Raw genomic sequence first — 21,796 nt, 5'->3', positions numbered from 1 at the left:
ATATATATATATATATATATATATATATATATATATATATATATTTATATATACATATATACTGTACAAAAAATAAATTCTGGGGTCTTTCTGTGTGGAGTTTGCATGTTCTTCTCGTGCTTGCATGGGTTTTCTCCGAGTACTTCGGTTTCCTCCCACAGATCAAAAACATGCATGTTAGGCTGCCTTCAGGCCCAGGCCTCTCTTGCAAAAGAGATCTGTGATCTCGGGACTTGCCTGGTTAAATAAAGCTTAATAAAAAAAAAAAAATTAAATAAATAAGCTACTACTTGTACCACTATTCCTACTTTGCGGTTTTTCACTTGTCACGGGGCTTCAGGGTACAGATCCCCCGTGATAAACGAGGGACTACTGTATAAGACATATTCTGCAAACTGGCTCTTGTGGCGATATATTACACACGTTAGCTTAACATGTTATACACATTGGAGGAAATACGCAAAACAAACATATCTGTGCTTCTATGCCTTTAAGTAGTTCGGGAAACACAATGACTTAAAACATGCTTTTAAAAAAGTTTTTTGTACGATGTTTAATTTAACTTTCCTTAAGTCTCCTTGATAAATTGCTGGTTTGTTTATCTTGTTTTTATTTAACTAAGGATAATGGGGGCCTGATGGAGATTGTCCAAGGGCCACTTTTGGCCCTCGGGCCTTAAGTTGCCCACGTCTGATCTAGACCACATACACAAGCAAAAAACACAATTATTCTAGTCGAATAATGTGATGTTTGTGTTTAAAAGAATAATTCAGATCTTCTGAAGTGGTCTTCTGTGGAAAAATATGGCCTGCATAAGAACTGTGTTGTATGCACAGTCTTTCCCATCTGGCTTGCTGAAATTGTCCTCCTTCAGAGAGGTGGTCTGTCTTTATTGTCCTTCTTGCATGGTCACACAGGTTGTGAGGACAGCCTGCTATTGGTAGATGTCCCATCTTCCTTCCATTCATTGACGATGGATTTAACAGAACTCCTGGAGACGTTTAGAGCCTTGGAAATCCTTATACACCCATCCCTTGACTTGTACGTCTCAAAAATCTTTTATTCTCTTTTTTATTTTACTGGAGAAATTTGATATCACTTTGTTACTGAAGAGGATTTTGGAAAAACAAGTTTGTCAGTAAACTGACTGACTGATTTATAATATTAATGAAAGGGTAAAACATCCAACGGGATGAATACTATTTATTGGCACTGTAGCGTTTAGCTTGGTAATTTGACCAGAATTCAATTTCCCCCAGAACTTCTCCAACCTGAGGCTGTTCAAGGAGATCTCTACTACAGATAAGATAATCACTGAGAACCCCACTTGAAAAGATCTGAAATATCTCTGCAAGTATGCAGTTTGGACAGCTGTTATGTGTCTGACATGCATCTTGACGGAGTCACACCAACACTTCAGAAGACATTCACTAATTTTGTCTCGAGACAAGTTGAACACATCCAAACAACGGACCAGCACAAACCAGACTCCTCATGAGGCAACAGATCCTGAGACGCTGCTGAACTCACCGCTGAATTTATGTCACATAAACAGCAAAAACACCACAAAACAAGCTTCATCACAGAAAAACAAGAGCCATTCACCAGAAGACCAAACTGACCAACACACCTAAAGCTTGCCAATCAGCTAAAAGATGAGATGGCTTTGTATACATAAAAAATAGAAACCCAACATGCTTTGGGCATGATCAGTAAAAGCACAGTATGGAAACTGATCAGCCAAGAACAGCAGATTGTAAAGAGACAAACGATTTTCAGCAGCCAGGTCACCAACAGCAAACAATGAGCTTTTTGGTCGAGGTTGCCATGACCCGGCTAATGTTGTTGTTTACAGCTGGGGATCACAAAGTAACACAAAAGCTGCACTCACATTGAATTTAAAAATATTTCCAATATCATAAACTCAACGTTATACAATGTTTGTTCATCATGTACAAAGATTACTTAATGGCAACCTCTTCCGGCTCCTGTTGAGCTTGTGCGCCACTGGGGCCCGCACCTGGGTACTGCAAGGGCCAAGTGGAGTTGAGAGGCCAACATGTCCAAGGTGGGACTCAGGAGAGGGGTTCGAGCTGAGGACGAGGCTGGTGCTAGTGGTGGGAGCAGCAAGAAGTTGGTTTTTGAGGCAGGACTCTTGGGGACCACTGAGCTGCTGCAGTTGGGCAAAGGTCTGCTGGCGTGCAGAGGCCATCTTGGCCTGGTGGCGGCGCAGCTGAATGAGGAGCAGAGTGAGCTCCTCGGGCTGTCACAGGCACCACAGGTCACACAGTTAGGCAAACCTTAACACTGACTGTGCATTTTTACTTTTACATAAAAGTGCATATGTAGTGAAGGCCAGATAGGATGAGCAGAACTGGAGCCACATTAAAGATCTATTAGGTTAAAACATATCAGGTACAAAGATGCTCTACGTGACAGGCTGGCAGGAGCCTTTCCTCCACAACAATGCTAAAAATCAACAACCACCAGGTCAGCTTCATCAAAAAAGTATTGTTAGGAAAAAGTAGTAGCGAATGGATTCACTTTTGGAAACTAATTTTACGGCTGCTAAAAACTGAACACAAGAAAACTACCTCTTAAAGACTGCTTCCTAAAATGTTAGGTTTTATGGTTCTGTTGGCCAAAAACCAGTATATAAATATAAACACGATACTGGTTATTAAAACTTACCGTTTTGCCATGAAGGCTGGGCGCACTCACTGTGTGTGTGATGTAGCCGGATGGTGGCATAGAGCGCCTCTCTACAGTAGCAGTCTGCAACGCATGAATACACACATTCATAGTAAATGTTTACCTATAAATGAAATGTCCTTCTAAGTATACACATGGTTCTTACAAGTCTTTCATTTTGAAATTTCATGTTTTCAGACTTAATTTTACAGACTTCTTGGCAAAAAAATGTTAACTTTTCTATGCGTGTTCTATAAAATTATGGAATATACTTTTACAGTGGACTGGCCTTTTTGTTTTCATACATTATATTATTATAGCAATGGATGCTAAGGATTATTGTGCTGCACTTTTCTTAGACCTGTCTAAAGCTTTGACACTGTGGATCATAACATCTTGTGTCATAAGCTCTCAGACATTGGTTTCTCAGATCACACCGTTGGTTGGTTCTCTAACTATCTCTCAGACCGGAGGCAATGTGCTCAACATAATGGTACTTCCTCCAGTTATTTAACAGTCAACAATGGTGTACCACAAGGCTCAGTCTTAGGACTCACCCTCTTTATAATCTGCATAGGTAAAGTAGGTCAGAGCATCCCTGATGCATCCTTACATTTCTATGCTGATGACACAGTTGTTTATTGTCGAGCTAAAACTGTTGCTAACGTTTTTGCCATCCGCTTTTGACATCATCCAATCTGATTTGTTCCGTCTCAAACTTGTCCTAAACGCAGAAAAAAACAAAGGGATGCTTTTTTCAAACGGGAAGTCGATCCCAACAGTTCTTACTTTGATTTTATCCTCGAAATTCATGTTGCTGTGTTCATGCGTGCTCATCTGCTCACACAGACTCATGTTCGTGCTGCTGTTACGCGTATTGCTTTTATGCTATTAGTGCTTAGTGTATATTTAGTTTATGTTTTTCTTAGTTCATATCTTAGATCTTATTAATGTATTTTTTTTTTACATTTTATTGTTGGATGTAACTGGGACCCTGTGTACATAATTTCGTACCGCCACATGTACCACATGTGGTGCGAACGACAATAAAGAATATCTGAATGAAAAATATCTAAAGCTCTCGACCTTGACCTCTCTAAGTGGCTTTAAACATCTGCTAAGTTCCTGGCGAAAACCAACGCAGACATGTTCCTGTTTTTAGTTTTCTACATCGCCTTACAACCTAGCTGTTTTTTGGTTACATTTACTTTAATACCATTTTATTTTCACTTGTTATTTTCAATTTGGATGCATCCTTTATGATGTTTATTGTTGTCTAATCATTCTTTGTTAAAATCAGGTCTCTCTTGTAAATGAGTCCGCGAGGCTCAATGGGATTAACCTGCATAAATAAAGGTTGAATGAATGAAAAACTATACATACAGTACTTGTGTATTTTACATTTATACAAATTCTCACTTAATATTGTTTGTTGTCAAAGGTTGAAAAGGTTATAATGTTTTGCCTGTGTCTACATAGGCTCATTGTGTGTTCATTAGCTGAATATCTACTAAATAACAAGATTGATTTTAATGAAATTATACTGATAATTTCAGAAAGCAATCACTGGACGTATTTCTACGATATCACCTTATGAAATCTCACCAATTCAAAATGTCTGCCACAGCTAATCAAACATAGCAAAGAGAAATATGGCTATAACTTAATCACGTTTTCTAAGAAGGAGTTCCTGTTTGGTGTGGTAGTAGATGAGAGAACTCCTCAACACATACTACAAAAACGAACAGATCTTGCGAGGTCTGTAAATATTGCATGAGACCACATATAGTGTAATTTACATGCTTTGACCCAAACAGCCACAGCACTGTCATTTATATTAGTTTAAAAGTCTGGCATTGAAAGGTGGCGAGAGATACGTATTCCCTAAACAAATTCTAAACACTTAACTTCCCAACAGAGGCGATTTCTAAAAAAAACAAAAAACAACTGAATTTATCCTTTTCTTTATCTTTCCTATTACCTCCTTAATCATAAACCATGAGATGACATGCATGCGCGTGTCTGTAGCTTTTAAGTTAGTAACTCAGACATGTCCAGAAAATCAAAATCTAGACTTTCTAAGACTAAAAGAACATTGGTATTTTGTTGTGGTACAGTTATAGAAACACAAGGTTTAATATGGACTTGAATATTACTGTATAACGAGATATTCTTGATTAAAAAAAAAAAAAAAAGCAACACTCTGTTGCATGCATGATGCAAAGTGTAAAGCAACCTTGACAAGACTGTGTTAGTTTGTTTTCTCAGGGCATGTTGCCTGTGTTTGAATATGTGTGGGGGAGTACGGGAACACATTTGCATACTGTTTTTACTCAAAACAGACAACTAATTGTTATCGTTTTTCATTAACTTATTCAATATCTTCATGGCAATCTCTACGTGCAGATTGTTTGCGACAGTATAATGTGATGAATCTTTGCTTTTTACCATCTTTTACACAGATTAAATGCATACTTATCAATAAGCAAAATATATTAAGTAATAGTCAATATGGGTTTAGACCTAAAAATTCTACGTCAATGGCACTCATGGATTTAATGGAACAGATAACGACGGCTGTGGATCAAAAAAAATATTGTATTAGTATTTATGTTGATCTAAAGAAAGCATTTGATACTATTGATCACAATATTCTTCTCAAAAAACTAAATAAATATGGTATTAGAGGGCATGCATTGCAGTGGGTATCTAGTTATCTAGAAAAAAGGAAACAATTTGTTCAAATAAATGATGTAAAATCTGAATTCTGTAATATTACATGTGGAGTGCCTCAAGGCTCTATACTTGGACCTAAGCTATTTATTTTATATGTGAATGACCTGGTAAATGTGTCTGGATTTTTTAAATGTATTTTGTTTGCAGATGATACTACTTTTCTTTGTGTGGGTGAAAATGTTGTGCAAATGCTGAAGATGGCACAAACAGAATTTGTGAAAATACAAAATTGGTTTCAACTAAACAAATTATCTTTAAATGTTGATAAAACAAATTATATGATTTTTAGTAATAACAAGAAAGTGCTTGATACTCCATTTAGAGTCGATGGAATTGAAATTAATAGAGTCAATGAGGTGAAATTTCTGGGTGTCATCATTGATGAAAAACTAACATGGAGATCTCACGTAAAAAACTTAAGAACTAAAAAAGCTAAATCGATTGCAGTAATGTACAAAGTTAGAGAGTTATTCAATGATAAATCAATGTTTCTATTGTATAATGCCATTATTGTTCCACATTTAATTTACTGTATTGAAGTCTGGGGTAAAGCATGTAGAACAATTACAAATCCAATTTTTATTTTACAGAAAACAGCCATAAGAATTATTACCAGAAAAGATTATAACCATCCGTCAAATATATTGTTTCATCAGCTAAAGATATTAAAATTTTATGACTTGGTTGATTACAATATCTTACTGTTTATGTATGGGGCCAACAAAAACATACTACCTACTAACATTCAAGGGAAATTTGTTAAAAGAGAAAGTAATTATTATCTTAAGGGGATGGAGATGTTTGTGAAGCCGTGGTGTCGCACCAGTCTGAAGATGTGATCCACTAGATCTCAGGGTATTAGATTGTGGAATGATCTGGAGGTTGATATTAAAAATGACAAAACTATGTACATATTCAAGAAGATGATAAAAATTTGTTTTTTAAAAAAATATTAAGTATAATGTGAGTTCATAAAAATTGTTTACAGTTGATCTTATATTTTAGCTAAGTTTTTATTTTATTATTTTTTATTTTTTTATTAATTCATCTTGCTTTTGTATAGTAATTTTGTTTGGAATATACTTTGGGGACAAGGGGCAGATATTATAAGAACTCATTCTTCTTCTGCTGCCTTTCATTTTATTTCTGTGATTGTATATCTTTTTTCTTTTCTTTAAAATGTATTATATTTGTTGTTTGGATGAAATGAAATGAATAAATAAAACATACATACATACATACTAGAAGCTCTAACGAGAAGTCTGCCTTTTAGCTCACTGAAGCACAGCTCAAGCCACCACCCATGTCAATTAGGAGCTTGCAGACTGCAGGACTCTTTGCACAGTTCTTAAAACTACTGATGGCAATTCTTCTGCAGAACTGCAGGTGATTGTATTTCATGCGGATGCTTTAATAGTCTCTTTTTATTTGGCTTTTTTAATGATAAAAACCACCTGACACTCAGCTGTACTGGGACCGTTCAAACAACGTAACTGTACGGTAATAAGACGAGACGATGTCTAAGGAGACTGGCTGAGCGTGTAATCACACAACTAGAGCTGGCTTTCAAAATAGAAAATGTAAAACTGGGATAAAAGGGAGATAGTGTATATTGGTAACAATTTATCATGTTCGCCACTAAAATCCAATAAAAACAGAGGAGCAGCGCTGAAGTCTAGAATGTAACAATTCTAACATAATGTTACCTCATCACCTGCTGGCAAAACTTATATTACTATAATTTATTCCATCTGCTGTATGAGTGCAACTACATCATCACAACTCTTCAATATGTGTTTGATTTTGTATTAATGTAAATCACAGCAATGCCAACAAAATATAATAACAAAAAAATACTACCTTATAGCATTAAGAAACAATAAATAAAAAAAAAATATATATATATATAATTTCTGTAGTCAGTCACAATTCTTTTATTTCCCAGATCAAGTAGAGGAAGAATATGAAATTACAAAATTTAAAAGAAATAAATGTGGAAATCACTCTGTTTCAGAATTGCAAATTACAAACACCTGTATGATAATAAATCTACTAAATAGTCGTCAAGTAAAAAAAAAAAAAACTGCTCACAACTTGAAGAGCTGTTGCACAAAACATATTGACGGGAATCATGGCTCCAGCACAAAACATGTCAGATGAAACAAAGGAGGGATGATGGTAGCTTGGTATGGCAAGCCAAGTATCTCATTAATAGCCACTTTTACCTATTAATGAGACACTTGGCTTGCCATAAGGCTCGAGGGCCCTCTAGTGGCTGAAAATGGTAGTGTTTAATATTTTTCATGTCAGAATGAATGAAATCATCTGATCTCATCCAAAAATTGGGTTATAAAAATGGGGGGGGGCGTATATTAGTCGCTTCGGTGTATAAGTCGCAGGACTTGCCAATTTATGCAAAAAGGCGTGACTTATACAGTGAAAAATACGGTATTTCTAAACTCTAAAAGCTCTAAAAGAGTACAGAATGTCATGATTTCAGCTCTCTGCCTCCAGCTGCACGCTCTTGGCCACGCCCACTTCTCCGCTGCACAGCAGAGATATGACACGCTGCACGAAGAAGCTTCTCTTGCAGCTTGGGCTCCACACAGGCGCTAAACCATTTTTAAAAATAATTTATTTAAAATAAAAAGTCCATGCCGATTGTGCGGCTCATCCATCAATCAGTGTGTTGTGTCCAATCGTATTTTGAAAAGCCGCGATAGAGCGAGTCCGCGAAAAACGAACCGCGAAGTAGCGAGGGACTGCTGTATACAGAATGGCCAAACGAAAGCCATCATTAACGCCCAAACAGAAAAGAATAAGGTTACAAAGGGATATAAAAATATCTATCATGGACTGTGAGAGACTGGATGAAAGCGTTGTTTCAGGTCAGAACACGGGAGAGTCATCAGTGTATAATGATATACTCATAATGTAGACTTTTATTGAAGATGTAATGGCATCATAAAAAGTCTATGTGATTTTGGACAATTTTCATTCCATCAGTTGAAATTATGTTTGCTAATGACTTCACTTTTCAAGATGATACTGCAGCTTGCCGTAGAAAAAAGGACATAAAAACTTTCTTCAAGAAAAAACAAATGTCAATGGAATGGTCCGCAAATCATCTGAATATCAATCCAGTGGAAATTGGAGAAAACGGTCGCTTCAACCTGCAAACCTGAACTGGCAACAGCAATAAGAGACAGCTGAAGACAGACTGATGAAAAGTTCTGCTTGTGATTTATTGGGTCCGTGCCTCAGAGAATGCAAGCTGTTATTAAAGCCAGGGGTGGCGCAACAAAGTGCTAATGGGCAGTGGCTTTTTAACGATTACATGTTTCTTCCCTTGGATTTGAGTGATTCTTTTCCTCTACTTGATCAAGATGCGTTTTTAATGTTAGAAAGTTAGAATAAAAAAAATTGTAATTTTGTGGAACGTCTGATTTATATTTATACAAAGTATAACAGTTGAAAGAACATCCTCCGAGAGTGGTGATTCCATAGTTTTGGTTTGTTTGTAGAAAAAAAAAAAGTGTTGTCCTTCAGGAATCCTACAGAAAGTCCTTAGAACAGTAGAACTAGAAGAATTAGAGCAGTTTAGGTTACAAGCAGCAAATGTTCCGGATGAGAAGCTGCACGAAACCTTTTCTTGGTCCACTCGTCGCACCGTACTCTGTTGCTTTTTGTCTTCTCTGCTCTTCTCTTTGCATTAGCGCTTGAATAATTGATAAAAAGAACATGAACTTTATAGACTTTCACTTTATCACCCTACTTTTTTTAATACCTTTATTTTACCAGGAAGAAATCCATCAATCTCTTTTACAAGGATGTCCTTCCTGGACAATATGCAAATAGTACTTAAATACTTAAATAACAATGTGAGCTAAATGTCTTAAAAGAAATGTTCATACAATAAAAATAAAGCATGGGTTGGTAGAGCTGCCGCCTCTCAGCGCCAAGGTTGCCGGATCGAATCCCAGATAGGGACCTTTCTCGGTGGAGTTTGCATGTCCTCTCCTTGAATGTGTGGGTTTTCTCCGGGTACTCCGGTTTCCTCCCACATACTTAAATTGTCTCTAGGTGTGAGTGAGTGAATGGTTGTTTGTCTCGTTTGTCTTTATGTGTCCCTGTGATGGACTGGAGACCTGTCCAGGTGTGCCCCGCCTCTCACACAGTGATATGAGCACCAGCGATCCAGAAAGGTAAAGATAATGGATGGATAAAAAACAAGCATAGCCAATTATTAGGAAAATAATTATCATATTGTTCATTAACAACTTCCTAATGAAGTGACATTATAGTGTTGCATGTCAACATGAGCACAGGCCCTGGGAATAAAAGCAAAATCATTTGTTTACATGTGAATAGCTGGTTCTGGCTATCAGCAGCAAACTGGTTGATCCACTATGATAAGGTGCTATTTATAAGAATGAGCTTTTTGCAATATCTCAGACTGATGGAAGTCTTTTGGATAAAAGATGAAATGTTTCAACCAACAAGAATCCGTCCAGGTTTAACTGCCCACGAACCGTATGTTTGCGTTCGAGAGCTGGATGAGGAGTTGATTTGAAGCTGCAGGTATAACTGTTGCTTCAAGGTCGCCTCTGAGCCTGTGAGCTCGGAGGAGCTGATAAGGTATAAAAACAAGCTTCAGGCACTGCCCGTGGCAGATTCTCATGACCGGACTCCATGTGTGTACTTTCTGTATAACTGCGAAAACTGTTGTGAAACTCTGACCTTGCAAGTAAATATACCGGTTAAAATGTTTCTCCTGTCGTCGAGCGTGGCTCTTTTTAAGCAAGATAAAGCGAGAACATTTTTCCTCCAACAAATAAATCCTGTGATTACTTTCCAAGTTTCATTCAAATCTAATCATGGGCTCACAAGACATTTTGCTAATGGGTCAAACGCTCACATGCACACAGATCTACGTCTTGGGCTGCGGAGAACAAAACCTTTTATGATGGCTTGTAAAAGCGAGTAATGCCGTTAAAAAGTTGCAGAGTGTGGTTTTGTGCTTCTGCCATAATTATTTACCTTCAGCATCTGAGATTTGGTCCTCCGGGGGGACACAGCGAAGGGGAGGTCCAGTGCTGACATATCACCCATTGGCCTCACTGTCACCCGTTCAGCAGGCGTGTGCGGCCTCCGTGCAGGTGACAGGGTTCTGCTGGTGCCAGGCGGAGGGCCCGGTGGAGGGACGTCTGCAGACGAGGGTGGCACTGACACACAGCGAGGAGACCCTTCTGACCTGGGAGCTGAGGAAGAGGGAGGCACAGTGGATGGGGGGCGAGGGCCAAATGGATACTCTGGAGCCGGGGTGTATATTGGCGCAGTGGGGCTCCCGTGGCGGTACTGCTGGCGTTGCTGCCATTCGTACAGTTGCCACACGGTGTTGGACCCTGAGCACCCCTGATCAGGGGTGAGACGGAAGTGGCTCAGGCGGTCCTGAGCATACTTGTATTCACCATGTCTACCAGGAGGGGGGCTGTGGCGTGGGTTTTTTGGCAGTGTCTGATAGGTGTCCATGGAGGAGTACTTGTGCTGGTTTGGTGGCGTGCGACGAGGAAGGGTGCTCTCTCTGGATGGGGGGCTGCTGAACAGAAACATTTTTAAATGCAATAAATACGTCTACAGATTTCAACAGAACGTAAGAATCTCTATGACGTTAATCCCATCAGGCAAACGTGCAACAGGACGCATCATATTTACATGGTCAATACAGGGTTTATCCTACAGCTTCAAATAAATCTGTGTTTAAAAATATATAAATACTAAACTACAAAATGTAAAATGACTTAATTTAGTATATATAGTATAAAAAAAAGAGTAGTAATAGAAACAAGTCAACTCAGGGGAACTGGCCATCACTGTTGAGAGGATCTGTGTTATGCGTGATGTTCATCTTCCTCAGTGTTTCCCTCATGTTGCCAGCTCCTGCTGCACCTGTCCCTCACTGTCCTCCCCCAGGTGTTTGTAATTATTTCCTTGTTAGTGTCTATATTCTGTTTCCTTGTTGTGCCCGTCAGCAGATTGTCCTGCAAGGCGTCGTGTTTCTGTCTCTCTCCGTGTCTCCTCATCGATAATGTTAGTTTTGCTGCCACGTCAGCTTTCGTTTTTATTGAACAAATATTGTGTTTATCCTTCGAGTAGCCTGCGTCTGCCTACACGTTGCGTTCAACAAACCAACAGATCGTGATAACTGTCCACCTGCACACATTTGCATTAGCATAATTTTATTTACAAATCCATCCTTAGCCTTCTACCAATGTATGCGTCTTCCTATACTGTAGGTCGATTGATTGTAACAGCCACAAGGTTCTTTGTCACCTTCACGTTACCTTTCACACAGCGCACACCTCTGCCAAGACCTTAGGGTCACTCACATGCTAACATCTTGTGCACAGACAGACAAGAATCCTTCAAATAAAAACCTGGATCCAGATGGTGATCCAGATCACCACCAAAATTTAATCATTTGTTCTTTGTGACAACCTCAACATTTCCAGAAAATTTCATGAAATTTTCATAATTCCCTATTTTTTGAGTAATCTTGTGCACAGAGAGATTAACCAACTCTACCGAAAACATAGTGTCCTTGGCGGAGGTAATAAAAACCATCAATACTGAAAATGACAACTTTGAACAGAGGAGATGGTTTTAGGTACCAGCTATTCAGCACAAACCGTATTTTTCATCCTATAAGTCAAGTTTTTTGCATAATTTACAAACCTTGCAACTTATACGCTGAAGCGACATATTTATAGATTTTTTTTTCTCATATCTATAAACCAATTTTTGGCTGAGATATGACCGTTTTCATTCATTCTAATTGAAAATATTGAACACTACCATTTTCAGCTGCTAGATGGCACTCGAGTAGTATGGCATGTCGTTGTGTCATGTAATAGGTAAAAGTGGCTATTAATGACACAATCGGCTTGCCATAGCCTGCCAACTTCGTCCAGCTCACCTGGAGCAACCGTTAAAATGCAGCTAATTTGACCATTTGAACATTGTCTAGTGTTACTGTGTAGCGTGGCAACTTCCTTCAGTGGATACCTCATTTCTCCACCACTGATTTCTGGGAAACACACCTGCCCTCACACAACTCTCAACATAATAATGTATAAAAATGTTAGAGATTTACCCTCTATGCTCAGCCTTTTGAACTTTGACCCACTGCTCCACCTGCTCCAGAGTACTCCTCCTCTGCAAATGCTTGTGTGTGTCCAGTACTGGTGGGTCTGGCGCTCTTTGGTACGTCCCTGCTGCGATGCCATTTGGCTCCAGGATGGGGCTGGGTGTGGAGACGAGGCCGTTCCTAGTGCAAACACTGGAGGGCAAGGTGGAGGTGGCCCGTGATGGAGCACGGGACGGCGCTCTGGACACAGGAGCTGAGGCCGACATGTCTGAATGCGGGACGGCAGTGACTGGAGGGTTGGATGGAAGGGACGTGTGCGTGTCCATTTCAAACAGTGTACCTCCTATGGGCTGCTCCAGCATGATGCTGCCAGGAGAGTCTTTGTGAAAGCTGCAGAGCTCCTCTGGCTCTCGATGAATGGGCTCCAGGAGAACCTCGTGGACAGTTGATTTTGTAGTCTCAGAGTCTGACGTCGTGATGCTGTGGTGGTTTACGTGGTTTGTCTGTGGAACAGCCTGATGTAACAACTTCTCTATCTTGTCAGAAGGTCTGTAAAAAGACGACAAGCCAAGATGAATGTCGGTTATGTAACACTCCTTGCAGCTCTTTGTCATCAGTCTTATCAAAAAGTTTTGCTTCACTCTGTTAAAACTATTGATGCATTTACCCACTTGAACATCATGTTCCACCTAACAGCTTGCTTCTTTGTTTTTCGACAAATTATGAACTAGATGACTGTCACGTGAAAGAAAAACTCTCACCCTCATCTCCAAAATTTTGTGTGGCGCTAAATACGCCACGTAAATGATTTTAAAGCAGAACAACTGACGAGCAAAAGGGAGCTGAGCCTTGAGAACTATTCAAGCTGCTGACAATAAGTTCACCACGCAAAAGGAATAAATAAAGAGGCCTTCTGAGCCTAATGTCGTCTCACCAGCAGCTGGTTTCTGAAACTATTTAGCATAAATTAGCACGATGCTGTCCAGCTGCTACTAGTTTAAAAGTAATGTGTTAATGGCTTTGTATTCTACCAGTCTGCATTAAAAACAAATATTTGCGCTCTCTAAAAATGATCAATATCTTTAAAAATAGTCCAACGCACCAGTAAATAGCATCGCTGTCATAGATTTTACAAATACACAAATGAATGATAGCAGGGTGGAAAGACGCTTCAGAAAAATTCCCAACTGGAGGCTTGGTTTCCTCTCTGTCATTCTCTAACAGCTAGTGTCGTCTTGTGGGATTTCTCCTTGTAAAATGAGCTGAAATAAAATAAAAGAAGTGAAACAAGTGGGGGATGTCTGAGGCTGCCAGGGAACGATGAGACGTATTTGATCTGCGCTACCTCCCATCGTCAACACGTTAATAAAACATAAAGGGAGCCGCTGTTAGTTCAAAAACACCATCATCTGAACGGGTTTTTATCAGAGCAGCTCAAACAGAACGCCAAAATCTTTGGACAGAAAAATCAGACAGAGGGATTCTGTGACACTTAAAGTGAAAGTAGAGGATCTGAGGTTTCTGGTTCTATTCCCTGCACACCACTGAAATAAAAAATGATGTCATATTATAGCTGAACCTACAGGATATGCGTTAGAATGGCTTTGTTATACAAAAATATCAAATTATTTAAAAAGTCAAATAACGTTTTCTTCAAAAAATTAGCGATGAGATTTCATATCGGTAAAAGAGTAAACAGTAAAAGTGTGTTCATAGTTTCAATAAATGTATTTATCTGCTAACGAAGGCCCAAATACATTTATTTAACAACGTAAATAAAATATGTCATTAAATATGAACGCTTTTAACCATAGTAACACCGAGTGAAACTATAATTAAATCACTTTTACTGGTAAAATGAACCTTGCATTAGAGCTCAGAGTTCATGTTAGGAATGACTCTCAGCTGTCAACACAACAAGTTATACATCAATATCTTTAAAAAGGGCTGAGTTATTGCCATTGTTGTGTTGCCATAATCAATTAGCCAGGGGGGCCATCTGAACTGAGTTCACTCCATAAGTGAATTAGTTGTAGATGTACATCACATTATTTCTTTGTTAGTTTCATTAAAAAACAATTAAAAAAAAAACATTAACAACGACACCAACGAAAAAAGAAATCGCTCAAAGTAAGTTACTCGAGGGGGAGCTCATGAGACAAAAAAGAAAGATGTTTTGTCAGTAAATAAAAAATACATAATACACATTAATGCTGAGAGCAATGTATGACTCTTTTTATCTTTTTATTAAAGTGCCATGCATTTATTCACTGAACATAATATTCTTATTAACAGAGTGTATAATTGAAATTCCACAGCTGAGTCACTTAGGACAAAGACACATGTTCATGTGTGCTCATTTGTTTCAATTATGTGTTTTTATTTGGTTTATACTAGTGGTGTCCTGATACCAGCCCCAAGCACTTGTACTTGTACTTGTACTCATAAAAACACCCCAATACTTCAAACCACTTTTATGCTTGATAATGTAATTTCTTTTTCCACTTTGCAAGTAACGGACAATAAATAAATAAATAAAATGCCCATAGTTGGAGAAATCTTAAGATAAACACAAGTGACGTTAAAACAGCAGACTGTTTGCTGTGTTCTTTAAAAAAATAATCATTTTTAAAGTCATTGTGTTTAAGTACTAACTCATTACCAAATTGGTACTCAGTATAGGCAAGTACCGAAACTTAACTACTTGTACTTATACTCGGTCTGCAAAAAAACTAGCACAGAAGTCCCTCTATACTTATCGGTTCGTTTATCGCAGATTCGCCCTATCGTGGTTTGTCAAAATAAGATTGGACATGACACGAAACTGGCTGATTGATGGATGAGCCGCACGATCGGCATGGATTTAAAAAAAATTTAAAATAAATTACTTTAAATGATTTAGCAGCTGCTGCACATCTGTGCAGCCCAGAGCTGCAGAAAAAGCTTCCTCGTGCATCTTTGTGCAGCCCTTACTGCTGCACGACAAACTTCCTGCTGCAGTTAAACAGCTGATCAGCTGATCATGCAGAGCGAAGAAGTGGGCGTGGCCAAGAGTGCTTGCAGGCGGCAAAGAGCAGAAGAGGCAGGGAGCTGAAATCATGACATTCTGTGCTCTTTTAGAGTGTTTAGAGTTTAGAAACATTGTTTAGAATATTGCATGAGTGTGGGAAGTGTTTTAAACAACTTTATATATATAAATAATAAAATAAACTACTACTTACTACTTGTACTACTATTCCGACTTCGCGGTTTTCCACTTATCGTGGGTCTTCAGGGTATGGACTCCTTATATACCTTTTCTAGTATAATCAACTACCCAGTCAGAACCTGTGGTCTTTATGGGAACCAAAGCCTGGTCCTAATCTAGTGGAGCCCATTTTTATGTTAGTGACAGGTTTAGAGCTGAGTGTGAATTGAGTTTAGGCTACAGTTCGTGTTAGGCATGTCCTGGTAATAAAGATTTAGGTTAGGGTCAATGTTAAGCTATGGAAGTAAACGGAAGTTAAAAAAAAAATATCCAAACAAGAATAGAACACAAACTTGTGTATTTCTGGTCCTACCTGATGAGTGTGTTGGCGTAGTTTTGCATCCGCGCAGCCTGGTTCATGGCCTTCAGCCAGGTGTTCATATCCTCCTGCGTGTCAGCACTGAAGTAATACGTTCGCATTCCAGTGTGCTCTGCCTGCGAGCCAATCACAGAGCTCTGCTTGTAAATGTACGAGCGCATACCAGTGTGGCTAGCCTATTGGAAGAAAGAAGAAACCAGTTCAAACCAGGGTGACGGATCCTGAAATCATCTGAGAGACAGTGCGGAGGTCAAGGGGACAGGGCGACGCCATGCTGTCCAAGCACAGATGCAACTTCAACAGCGACACAAGCACCGACCAATGCAGAGCGCGCCAGCGAGGTGAGTAACAGCAGAAAACGGCCGATGATAACGCCAGCTCGGAACAGGAAGTTCAACACAAGCCACAACTTTGAACCGCGGAGAGGAAATATTGTTTTAAATGAGAGAAAAGAGAAAATGTAAAATTTCCTCACATCTTCCTCCCTATTTTCGCTTTGTTGCACCTTGTGAACATGTGAACGTAAGTGACAAATTACTCACTTCAGTAAAAAAAAAAAGAGTTCTATTAGGGCTGAAGAAGTTAGAAAATACATTTATTTTGGGGAGAGATACTGTAGTTGTCATTCATTGAGCTAAGGAAAACACAGCAAGCTCAAAAGATAATGTTTCTGTCCTGACACCCGCATGGATGCAAGTGTCAGAATTACAGCAAACTAAAGATGATTCTTCATATGCATTCTAAAGTTTGTTGGTCATAGTTAAAATTAATAGTTATGTTGGTTTTAAATAATCATAATGTTGAGATATGCAGAGTAGGTGAGTTGAAATTTTTGGGTGTAATTATTGATGATAAACTGTCATGGAAACAGCACATAAATTCTGTAAAAACTAAAATATCTAAATCCACTGCAGTACTGTATAAAGTAAGGGACTTATTGAATGATAAAGCCTTGTATTTGCTGTATAATACAATTATAGTCCCACATTTAATTTATTGTGTTGATGTTTGGGGAACAGCATGTAAAACTATAACGATGCCTATTTTTATTTTGCAGAAAAGAGCTATAAGAATTATCACAAGAAAGCATTATTGTCATCCATCTAGTATTTTATTTTATCAATTGAAATTACTGAAGTTTCATGATTTGGTTAACTATAATATTCTTTTAGTACTGTATAAAGCTCAGAACTACACACTACCTTCAAATATTCAAACGTATTTTGTAAAAAGGAAAAGTTGCTATAATCTTAAGGGAACAGACATTTTTGTTAAACCACAGTACAGAACCAGTTTAAAGGGGCGGTCTACTTCAATTCAGGGAATAGGTCTGTGGAATAGTTTGGAAAACGATGTAAAAAAAGTCAGGTCATTGCCTATATTTAAGAAAATGATTAAGATTAAAATTTTGGAAAGATACATATAAATACGTAAAATTGTGATGAGTTAATTATTTTTGTTATATTACTTATAGATGATTATTGTTTGAATTGATTGTTTGAATTGATTTTGTTTTAAACAAGGGGCAGATATGATAAGATTTTTTCTTCTTCTGCTACCTTTCATTTTATGACGTGTTTTTTTTTTCTCATTTGGTTTCTAATAGTTTTTGTGTTTTAAATATGAAATGAATAAAAATGACAAACAAACAAACAAACAAACAAAAATAATGTCACAAACAGTTCTGCGGTTTCTGCAACTTTAAGGTTATTTTTAATGATAACTTGGAATATTATCAGTTGTCAGTTAAGAAAAAAAGGCTTCAGCCAGGTTTCTAGGTTCAGCACTATCCAAAAAATAAATAAATAAATAAACGAATAATATTTTTGAAACAATAAAGTTAGCAAAGAGCTGGCGAACATTGTTATTTCAAAGAAAAGTAACTCCGGTAATATCAGTGATAAGACATTAAACATTGCTTTTCAATGCACGATAAACTCTTCTTGGATAAACTGCTCTTGTGACTCGATATGCTGCTGCACAATCTTTCAATTGTTCAGGCGTAAATAACTTCCCTTTTGACCATTGTCCAAACCCTCCAAAAATAGCTGAACTGCATCAGTTAACGAGGAAAAACAGGAACTCAACCGATTACTCCAGAATGTGAGATTATTTCACTTGAGGTAAGTTTAAGTTCCGATGTTTGTTATATCACTGTTTCTATGAAGGTAACTTCCTGAGTTTCACATTATGTTCATGCAACAGCCTCAGGTTAAAAATGATTATCATCACAATGTGACAGCATCTCTACCATTTCTCCTGCTCCTTTTGTGTTAATTTTATGTGTGTGTGTGTGTTATTGAGTGAAATGTCTAATTTTAAGGTTCGTGTTTAGGGCAGAGGTGCCAAAGTGGGGCTCACGGGCCAAAGTTGGCCCGCCAAGCCGTTTGAATTGGCCCGAACCAAGTGCCCTGCCTATCAACACCCCCACCCTCCGTCAACAACTGCCAGCACTGACGTAGCGCTAAGCTAACAGCACGCAATACATACGCGCTAGCTCAAAAGCTATGACTATGGCGGTAGCGCTCCATCTACTTGCCCCCCCACCCTCATATTTTTTCAATTTATGAAATATCCCATGAGCCTTTGCTGCCAAAGCAGACTGACTCGCGCACCTACAAGAAAAAGGTTTGCGGGTCAACACATTAGCAGATAGCTCAAACAAGCTGAGTCAGCTGCAGCACGATACAGAGTCGGATTAGAGCCAAACACCAGCTTCATGTTGCTCACTAGTGCCGTATTATTGTTGTGTTGCACCTTTTAACATTTTGCACTACATATAATTATAATAAAATACAGAAATTTAGATGTTTTATTTTCCTATATATGACTTATTAGTTGTATTTTGTTCTGTAATGTTCTTTAGACAGAAAGGAATGTTAAATAACTGTATAAAAAAAAAAAAAAGGACTTTACTTAAAGAAGTATTTGCATTTCGTGTACCATATTATTGCATTTGACCCATAGCTGTCTGATAAGATTTTCATTTTGTCCTTCGCAGGGAAAAAGCTTGGGCACCCCTGGATTAGGGGTTTAAGAGCTAATTACATAATTAGGTGCACCTGAATCCAGTAACTCCAGTCTTTAGGAGTGTTCTACTCAACAATTGTGAAAATACGGTTCCTCGCTCATAACTGAGATTTTGGCAATAGAGTGATGCCTTGTATGATTTTATAGTGTTGCACTTAAAAATGCTCTTTGCACAGCAAGGCATGCCGTGCTAATGGGTTTGATCTGAAACACAATATCCCAAATGGTGGCGTAAATAACTATGGGGGTGATGGAGGGATGTGCAAATTATCTATTAGCAAATATTTCTGATGATTGTTGATATTGCTTTTTGTTTAGCAGATAAGTACAACTGGTTGCCATAGCATTCCCTTTGACAGTTTCTCAGTTTGGTAAATGTTGTAGTAGTTTTTTTGTTTTTCCCCCACTACCCCAAGTGGCAACAAAAGGTTCTGTACTTCATCTCAGAACTCACTACTACCTCCTTCTTTTACCTTTCCTGCACTGCAGTGAAACCACAAGAGGTAGGTGCATTCAAAAGGCTTTTCAGTAAGTGTAGGTGGAGGCAGCAGAAAAGCCAGACAGCGCAGTGCACGGTGTCTGGAGAGCAGAAGAATGTTTCCAGTCAAAAGAGAAACAACAGCATAAAAAAAAATCTGAGCGTGCGTGTCTGTTCGGATCCGTTCAGGACGCCCCTAAAAATTTACAGTATTCTTTAAGTATTTCTTTTCCAATTCAAAGTAAAAATAAGCTCGTATGAATAGCTTAATGTTTGAGAATGAATTTATAATTATGTCGTTTTCAAGCAAACCTGAGGAACCCACCATTAAATTAGTTTAGCAACCTGGAACTCAAAGAGCATTAAATTAACAACTGTTCGTTCATTAAAAGCCTCTAAATGTTTGTATCCTTTAATAAACATGTCCTTGTTGTAAAGGTGGAGTTACCAGATCCCCTTTTGAAACGGAGCGAAACTCCTCTGAGCACAGCTTTATAAATATGCATGTACACAACAGATGCGTATAAATGAAAAGTAATGAAACACTAAATCTATCTTGCTCTAATTCCTTTGGAAATGCAGTCTAGAGAAATCATAGAGGTGAATTGAAGTGAATCGTACAGACGCTGGTGACGATTCTCAGTCATCCAGGAGATGGTAAATCTAAAAAAAAAAAAAACGGTTAAAGACTAAAACAACTGGACTCTGTTCTGTAGCTGAAGACGTTTCGCTTCTCATCCGAGGAGCTTTCTCGATTCAAAGAACAGAGAGTGTGGGGTTCGAGTTTGAGATTTCTCTCGATCAGAGAGAACGAGCGCTTCAACACGTCCGTTTCCACTTCAACAACGCGTCGCGTAAACGACATCAGATTTCAGATTTCAAAAACTTACAGTGCAGACTTAGGCCTGATTCCCAGTCGGCTCCACTCCAATTCACACTTCATGCGTGTGATCTAAAGGTCTCTGTGAGGCAGGCAGACAAACAGCCGAACGAGCCTCCGAGGTGCGGGGCGAGTACTTCCAGTCTAATCTGTATGTGAATCTAAGAACGCGACCAGGTCTCTCATACATTTCTATAAAGCCTGGAACTCCATCAGTGGTGGGATGTAACTAAGTGCAAGTACTTTGTTACTGTGCTTAAGTACATTTTTCATGTATCTGTACTTTACTTTAGAGTTCAGCGTGGGGACTTTTGACTTTTACTCCATTACATTTTACATTATCTGTACTTTCTTCTACAGTACATTTCTATAATGTGTTGCGTTGCACGTTACATTCACGTTGCAGTTTTTTGATTTGTTCGTCAGTTTGAACGGCGAGAGGAGAGTTGGTCCATCGAATCACTGCAAAGTGAGCAGGTAACATTTGACCCGCCTTCAAGAAGAGCTGGACCAATGACGTATATTCTACTATATTCGTCACTGAGCTGGGAGCACCCACAGCACCACTAACACACCTAAAATGGATTCCACTGCGGAGAGATACGTGCCACTTATGGCCTAATTGAAAGATTATTGAAATACTATTGAAACACTATTGAAAGATTATTGAAATACTCTTGAAAGATTATTGAAAGCCTATTGAAAGATTATTGAAATACTACTGGAATACTATTGAAATACTATTGAAAGATTATTGAAATACTATTGAAAGATTATTGAAATACTATTGAAAGATTATTGAAATACTACTAAATACTATTGAAATACTATTGAAAGATTATTGAAATACTCTTGAAAGATTATTGAAATACTATTAAAAGATTATTGAAATACTACTGAAATACTATTGAAATACTATTGAAATACTCTTGAAAGATTATTGAAATACTATTGACAGATTATTGAAATACTATTGAAAGATTATTGAAATCCTATTGAAAGATTATTGAAATACTACTAAATACTATTGAAATACTATTGAAAGATTATTGAAATACTCTTGAAAGATTATTGAAATCCTATTGAAAGATTATTGAAATACTACTGAAATACTATTGAAATACTATTGAAAGATTATTGAAATACTATTGAAAGATTATTGAAATACTCTTGAAAGGTTATTGAAATACTATTGAAAGATTATTGAAATACTACTGAAATACTATTGAAATACTATTGAAATACTCTTGAAAGATTATTGAAATACT

At 38.0% G+C, this 21,796-nt stretch overlaps 1 protein-coding gene across 1 annotated transcript in view; it reads right to left on the bottom strand.

The window, feature by feature from the left end:
* Nucleotides 1-21,796, bottom strand: part of LOC119416092 (pleckstrin homology domain-containing family A member 7) — a 198,537-nt gene that overhangs the window by 26,484 nt on the left and 150,257 nt on the right. The window contains exons 9-13 of the mRNA XM_037683270.1: nt 16,135-16,316; nt 12,581-13,123; nt 10,468-11,026; nt 2,692-2,775; nt 2,021-2,263 (exon numbers count right to left, since the gene is read on the bottom strand). Coding sequence (XP_037539198.1) covers nt 2,021-2,263; nt 2,692-2,775; nt 10,468-11,026; nt 12,581-13,123; nt 16,135-16,316 — 1,611 coding nt within the window. The remainder of the gene's footprint in view (nt 1-2,020; nt 2,264-2,691; nt 2,776-10,467; nt 11,027-12,580; nt 13,124-16,134; nt 16,317-21,796) is intronic.

The sequence above is a fragment of the Nematolebias whitei genome, chromosome 10, assembly GCF_014905685.2.
Source record: "Nematolebias whitei isolate Nwh7 chromosome 10, NemWhi1, whole genome shotgun sequence".
NCBI lineage: Eukaryota > Metazoa > Chordata > Actinopteri > Cyprinodontiformes > Rivulidae > Nematolebias > Nematolebias whitei.
The sequence above is the reverse complement of the archived record's forward strand: the minus strand, read 5'-3'. Positions and strand labels throughout refer to the sequence as shown.